At 33.1% G+C, this 8,365-nt stretch overlaps 1 protein-coding gene across 1 annotated transcript; it reads left to right on the plus strand.

Moving 5' to 3' along the window:
* Positions 1 to 3,273: 3,273 nt before the first annotated feature.
* On the plus strand, positions 3,274 to 4,944 carry LOC139500274 (uncharacterized). The gene has a single exon (XM_071289016.1). It carries the CDS (start codon positions 3,274 to 3,276, stop codon positions 4,942 to 4,944), a length of 1,671 nt encoding a protein of 556 aa, XP_071145117.1.
* Positions 4,945 to 8,365: the final 3,421 nt, after the last annotated feature.

An 8,365-nucleotide genomic window follows, 5' to 3' on the forward strand; every position in this document is an offset into this window, starting at 1 on the left:
TGTAATTCACACGTAAACTAAACAAAATTACGTTCCCATTGATAAAACTCAATGTTTACATGTACTTTAAATCATGGTTTGTCTACATGCAGTCGATAGTCAATGTAGTCCTTGTGTAGATTAAGTGTACACAAAACAAGGTATTTAAAACATGCATTTTACCATGTATATTTAAAGAAGAAACTTTTTTTGATAAAATTGATATTTATAACAATTATTTATGTACATGTATTTGGTTTACCGAATTATTTGTGTAAACTTGATATATTAATTGGTTTGTTATATAAAAAAAACTTTAAGTACCCTTATAAGGGAGCAACCATTTAACCACTTCCGGTAAGGGGGTCATGGTTTTTATGTTCGACACAGAATTTTTTTGTTTCGCGCATAACACGAACAATTTTATTTATTTTTTCAAAGCTTTCAATCAAATATTTTTGTTCAAAATTTAACACTATAAGATAAAGGGAAAATCTGGATTCAGATATTTTCCCTTCATTGAACAGAATATTTTTTATGGACCCCCCTCTTTTTTTTAAGTTGAATGGTCATTCCCTTAACTCCTAATCCAGACTCAAAGCATCATCATTGCCAAACACAAATTTCATCAGAAAATGTCTTCCCGAATTGACTGGACGTACTCAGAAATATTTACTTAAACAACCCAAACATCACAAACCTTTTTCTTCGTTTGTGAACACACTGCTACAGCTTACGTTATGTATTGTGTAATTGTTGCGGATTCAGATGGGGGCGGGTTCTGGGAGTTGAAACCCCCTTTTCTGGACGATCAATGTTTGGAACGCCATGCATTCTAAAAATGCCTTTATCCGTCTTTGGTAATGGAAACATCTTTAGTATCTTTAAAATAGGTGCAAATCCTCAACATGGCTTTCATCACTGCTAGAAAAGTTGTCCAAGAAATTCTAATTCGATTGTATGTAATGAACATTTAAATGACATATAGTTTATAAGTGTGAACAAAACTTATGCACAGGTAACTGAACCAGGTGTTTAGATGTGAACAAATTCAATATGAAACCAGTGTACATTACATTAAACTAATTGTATACATGTTTACTGTACATAGCGTTTGGTGTTAACACGGCCTTGGATAAACACGTGTACCGTAAAACACAACAAACTTGAATCGATATATATATATATATTCAACTTTAATAAATATGATACAAACACTTTATCAAACTTTCCTAGAACTTATGAAGTTTTTGCAGAAGCTATTGAGATTAAGAGATAATGTCTGAAGTAAACTTTTGAAAATACATGTTCTCATTTTCAGTCTTTTTTTCTGATTGCGGGATATAGATTTTTACAGACAATCTTGGATTACACAGTTTTCACATGATACATTTGTAAACATCCAATGAATGTTATGAAACTTGAACAGAAGCTAATCGTCAATACCATGAAATAGTTTCAAAATAATTGTTTTATTCTGTAATGTACCCAAAAAATATCTTTTTAAGTCAACATTAAAATTTTACGATGACAGCAACAATCACAGGAGACATAAGGTTGCACCTAACCCCTTTCACATTTTCATATGGTATGTATAGCATTTTGAACGAGGCGTTTGGGCTTTATTGTTGGATATTTGCACCCTTTTTGCGCCTAACCAATGAAGGAGGATGTGAAAAAAATATAGCTGACGATGACTAGCCTGTAATTCAGTGGTTGTCGTTTGTTTAAGTGTTACATATTTGTTTTGTCGTTCATTTTTTTTATATAAATAAGGCCGATATTTTCTTGTTTGAATTATTTTACATTGTCTTATCGGGACCTTTTATAGCTGACTATGCGGTATGGGCTTTGCTCATTGTTGAAGGCCGTACGGTGACCTATAGTTGTTAATGTCTGTAACATTTTGGTCTCTTGTGGACAGTTGTCTCATTGGCAATCATACCAAAAAATGGGGAATGTGTCAAAGCGACAACAACCCTACCATAGAGCCGACTACAGCCGAAGGCCACCAATGGGTCTTCAATGTAGCGAGAAACTCCCGCACCCGTGGGTGGCCTTCAGCTGTCCCCTTAAAAATATGTATACTAGTACAGTGATAATGGACGTCATACTAAACTCCGAATTATACACAAGAAAACTAAAATTAAAAATCAAACAAGACTAATAAACGCCAGAGGCTTTCAAATAATACAACAAAAGATTCTTTTGATTTGAAGTTTATATTAGTTTATTTATGAGTTTGACTGCCCTTTGGTATCTTTCGTCCCTCTTTTATATTAGGTTTTTATCTGAACATATACAATACAGAACAAATGTTATTAAAACCAGGCAAACAATGTATTCAAATTTTCGGTAGTTAAAAAAGCATTAGAAGCATACATTATTAGTTACTTTATTTGGTCTTTTCCATCTGTTTTAATTTCATTTTATTAATAACACTGTATTAATGTGGGCAAATAAGTTAGCTAGGTCTATTGCAAAATTGTATCATTTAATTCAGGAATATTTGCAAAAAATACCATTCAAGAGACTGTGAAATTTCCCGGGCCGCTAGGCGAGGGAAATACTGTCCCAAAACTGGAATTTTTCGCAAATACCCTTCAATTACATGATGTATCTGTTTAATTACACCAATTGATATAGATTGAAAATCTCTGTACATGTATTATGTTTATGCATAATTTTGAGGATAAATAGGTGGATATTATCATAAAACCACAGTAATTATACATACACTTAAACGCGCAAGCTCCACATGGCTTTCTTAATCTAACGTCATATTCGAAAATAGCGGGAATATGCTTGCAAGAGTATAGGAATATCCTAAATGGCAAATATCATGGTTTTTAGGCATATTCACTGGCAGTGGTGAAAAGCAGGCAAATTCGTTAAAATTAGGAAATGTTTTTTAGAATATGCAAAAAAAAAAAACTTGCTACCAACCAATCAAAATCATTCCTTTTTTTAAGGTGTAATTATAAGTTATAAACCACTACATTTCAATACATTCAGTTGCTATAATGTGTTGCCACTATGTGTATTAAAACCCAGATCGTAATCATTTTGAAGGCTCGTATACAGACAACTGTGTATATTGCTTACATCTTATGTACCAGTAGCATTGTATACCAGTTAAATTATTTGTGCTCTGCATCAACGCAGCCAAACACAACTGGTCTTAAATAGAAGTGTTTATTTCTATATCTGTCAAAATGTACATACAATTAGATTCAATGGATCTAATTATGACAGTAAATAAATCCTTTTCTTTTTTTATCATAGAGTTGAAATATGGATATTAATGACAAACAAGATCTTTGCAGTCCATGTGAATACCAAAGCAAGACAACACTAGCTACACAATGGTGCATCGACTGTAAAGAGCCTCTTTGTGTTAGCTGCTACGGGAACCACAATGCACACAGATATTCAAGGAACCATCATGTAATATCAATAGAAAGCAACAAAATGCTACAGTCCTTAAAGATACCTCTAAATGAGTATTGTGAAGCACATGATCAAGAAAAAGACTTGTACTGTTCCTTCCATAACGAGATTATATGTCTGACATGCACACAGACTACTCACGGGAAATGTGTACCAGCTGTCCGTTTGAGTGAAGTCAGTAAGAGCGCCAAAACGTCGACGTTCGTCTCAATGTTAGAAACGAGTTTAGTTGAGGTTGTCGATAAATTAAGTGTAATCATAAGAGAAAGAGAAACTAACAAAGCAAAAATTGAAAAACAAAAAACTCAAATATTCGAAACAGTTAAACATTTTAGAAAATGTATAAACGATAAGCTAGACCAGGTAGAAAATGTTATACTTGAAGATTTAAATGCAAACTTGGAAAAACTTAACCTGCAAATCGACAACAATGTTCATTTTCTTAACGATCACCTAAATGAGTTTGATGAAATACGAAAAAAGATTGATATATTAAAGGATAATGCGTCAGATACGCAAACTTTTATAGGTGTAAGAGCTCTCGAAAAAGTATTTCATTACAAAGAGGTTAGGCTTACATCATTTTTAGAGTTAATCCAAAACCTCAACATTGAGTTTGAGGTGAATAAAGATATATTTGTTGCGTGCGCGGATATCAGGTCATTCGGTGATATTCGAGTGCAAACATTAGATACCGGTTATTTTAATTTCCTGAAAAACAGAGGACAATACCCTATTAACCGTCAATTAAAACTATCCAAAGCATTAGAAATCAAGATACCCCAGGAATCTTTTTTTAGAAGTATCATACTAAGTTGCGTCATACTTCCGAACAAACAGATGATTTGTGTAGACTCACATGCTCGTAATAAACGATTGATAGCTTTTAATGAGGATGGAAGTCATGATCGCAATATCAACTTGACCAGTAAACCATTTGATATCGCTGTGATTGATGATAACAAAATTGCCCTGAGTTTTCCATGGAGTGCTCGCAAAAGAATAGGAATAATAAATATGAGCAATTCAAAATTGGATCCCGACATTTTGTTAAAAAACAAATGTTATGGTATTTCATACGATAAAGAGAGATTGTTTGTCGTCGTCAAGACTGAAGGGATTTTGATAATGGACTTGTGTGGACAGGTAAGCGCATGTTTACCGATTGAAGGACAGGAAATATTCTATGTTCACGTAAAAAATGACAGAATTTATTGTTCTGACGAATGCAATGACACAGTACAGTGTTATGATATGGAAGGGTGTTCTATTTGGACATTTAAAGATTCCAATTTAGAATCACCAAGATCAATTTCAGCAGACGATAAATTTATTTTAATAGCAGGATGCAAGACAAATAATGTTGTGTCAGTTTATTTGGATGGAAGTTTGGCCAGAGTTATTTGTGACTCGGACGACGGGATAAATAATCCAACAAGTATATATTTTGATTCACAAAATCTTTTAGTATGCAATTCTTCAAATGCACAGGCATTTTTGTACAAAGTAAATTAGGAGATTTATTCATCATCATTATTTGAGTCTTTTTCAGTTCATTTTTTCATCTTATGCTAATGTTTAATAATGTTTAATAAAATATGTTTGGCAAAAATGAAAATGCATGTAACTTATATTATTGACCATACCTTGATTTGATTATAGATCAATTTTGAATTAGATAGCGTTACGTTGCTGGAGAACGCACAGTATTGTTAAGACGTTTTTTATACAACTAATTGCTGTCACACCTTTGTTTACACCTATATTTCATGTTCATTGAATTACCTTAAGTTCACATTTATTAGGTTAACTAATAGCTGTCTATTCCTCGTTTACACCTCATCTCGGCTTTAAATTGACTTACATTGTCTCATCGACTTTGGTTCACATTTACGCCCGGTCATGGTACAACTGATGCTTTTTTTTGCTTTACAATCAATAACTAAATATTCGGGTTTACAGAAAAAAAAATGTGTTCTTATTTTCGAGGCCTTAAAAGGTTTTCTTTCACATTTAATAGAAATATTCAAAAGTTACGCTTGCAAAATGTGGTATCATTGGGGGACTATTTTTAAGTATAAAACATGTTTATGATAATTTTGTGGGCTGTGTAAAGTTAAAAAGAGAATTTTTCTAACAAGGGGTTTGTCAAGGAACGTCTCGTCCTTTTTCTAAACACATCTATCTCAAGATACCACGACCTACTTGATAAAAGAGGGGCGAAAGATACCAGATGGACAGTCAAACTAATAAATCGAAAATAAACTGACAACGCCATGGCTAAAAATGAAAAAGACAAACAGACAAACAATAGTACATATGACAAAGCATAAGCAACACGAACCCCACAATATACTCCCTTTATCAACTCCACAAATGGCACAAAATGGCGTCTTGAGGTTGCACTTTGTAAATATAGCTGTTTCTCAAACCACGCCTCTTTTGGGGAGATTTAGAATATTCATAAAAAAATAATTTTGTTTACATACTGGTTCCCAGTAACATGGGAATGTTACCAGTAAATATACATGTGCATATTGTTTGCATTTAAATCTGTGTTAACCCTTCATTCGAGGTAGGGGTAGTTAAGAAAATTAGTGTTAGTTTAAACTCTGAAAAGTTCAGGGCATATAAACGTTGAAATATGCCGCACAGCCCTATATTTTGACCTTTGAAAAAAATTGTAGTGCATATGAACTTTCAATTCTAGGATAAGATTTTTTTCAAAACTTCATAGTAAAAGTGGTACAGTTTTAGCCGTAAAAGGAGTTCCTATGGGAAATTGCATTGTCAATATTTAGAGAAATGCAACCTTGAAGTATAGAATCTGGGTAATAATGTTGTTTATCATCTTTATAACGTGTTACAGGTCACTGTTTAGTACTGTTTGATACACATAACGGTGCTGAGTACTTATACATGCCGCCATTGCTAAATTGTTTTATGATAATTTTTGTATTCTTGATTTTCATTTTTGCCAATATTCTTTGTCTGTATATGCCTTTTTGTGTTTCTTTGAGACATATGACGCAGCTCTGATTTTATACATCTTGTCATTATAAAATTGAGAATGGAAATGGGGAATATGTCAAAGAGACAACAACCCGACCAAAGAGCAGAAATCAGCCGAAGGCCACCAAGAATAGAAACAAATCAAAATGACAATGATACATAAATTATCAAAGGTCTACTATCAGTTACTGACATGCCAGCTCCAGATCTTACACTGATTAAAAGATTATGTCTTCATCATATGAATATCATTTCTGTATTTTTAATTTTTGCAAATATGCGTTGTCTGTATGCCTTTTTGTGCTTCTTTGTAACATATGTTGTTGTTTTTAAAGTGATTAAATTTATAACACAATGATGACTGCTATGAATATAAAAAAGAAGATGTGGTATGATTGCCAATGAGACAACTGTCCACAAGAGACCAAATTGACACAGACATTTTAACAACTATAGGTCTCCGTACGGCTTTCAACAATGAGCAAAGCCCATATCGCAAAGCCAATAACGAATCGTAAACAATTAAAAGCAAACTATGAAACCTTTCAAACAACAGATCCCTAACGGTCTGATATATGACAAAACAATAACATGAATAAGAAAACCGGAAATTCAAGAGGGGGATAGGACCTTTATCGGGACTCCGGGATCGGGTGTTTTTAAGCTCGGGATTTCGAAATTGACCCTTTCGGGATCCGGGAATTCTTTTTTTTTTTTTTGGATTTCGGGATGTCGGGATTATACTTATTTAAATTCGGGACTTTGTGATTTCATGTTTTTGAGCCCGGGATTTCGGGATCAGGACCTTTCCTATCCTCCTCATTCAACAGATAGAAAACAACGACAGCCACGAAATAACAGCCTTATGAAAAGGAACCTGTTCAAATAGAATCTGATGGGTTGAAAAATATATCAGATCTAATTCCCATCCTGGATGATCCAGAACTTGCTTTGAAGAAACAATCATGTCAAAATTGTATGTATTTATCTAGCATTTATAACAAATTATATTTTAAAGTAATAAGATTCTCTCAAAAAGAGGGTGGTTCATTCATCTTTACTCTTTTCAAAAGTCTAACAGTCCAATTAAGTGCTCATTATTATTTTACAATATCATCTATTTGCAACAATAGTTACACAATCAGATGCATAAACCTATTCAAGGGGTTGAATATCATCGTGAAAAGACATTGTTTTACTCTTTTTTTCAATTATCTCATTAAGATGAAATTAACTTCAATCTTTTATATTTTAAAACGATTTAAGAAGAGTAAAATGAATCACTTGTTTCAAGATGCAGAATACAAAGCTGCTGATGTTATCTCATTATTCATTTTCAAAAAGATAATTGCACGAGATGAGATAAGCCACGTACCTCATTTACGCGCCTACACGCTTTTCATTATGCATGTTATAAATGAGACTATATAACGGTGACAAATAAAGGCAACAGTAGTATACCGCTGTTCAAAATTCATAAATTCATGGACAAAAAACAAAATCGGGGTAACAAACTAAAACTGAGGAAAACGCATTAATATAAGAGGAGAAAGACGACACAACATTAAAATGTAACACACACAGAAACGGACTAAGCATTAGACAAAATCCTATGAGAATAACAACTATAACATCAAAACCAAATACATGAATTTTTGAGAGATAAGTACCATGACACCTCTTGTAGTAATGTGAATTCACACTCAAAAATAAGAGAAAACAAACGACACAACGGAAACACAACATTAAAATGTAACACACACAGAAACGAACTATAATATAACAATGGCCATATTCCTGACTTGGTACAGGACATTTTTAAGGAAAAAATGGTGGGTTAAACCTGTTTTTGTGGCATGCCAAACCTAACTCTTTTATGGCCATGTGAAATATAACATTAAAATGACAACACAACATTACAAGA

Source organism: Mytilus edulis, chromosome 13 (assembly GCF_963676685.1).
Source record: "Mytilus edulis chromosome 13, xbMytEdul2.2, whole genome shotgun sequence".
Lineage (NCBI taxonomy): Eukaryota > Metazoa > Mollusca > Bivalvia > Mytilida > Mytilidae > Mytilus > Mytilus edulis.

What these genes read in the sequence shown, in the direction of transcription:
- LOC139500274 (XM_071289016.1), top strand. Translation starts at nt 3,274, where the DNA reads ATGGATATTAATGACAAACAAGATCTTTGCAGTCCATGTGAATACCAA.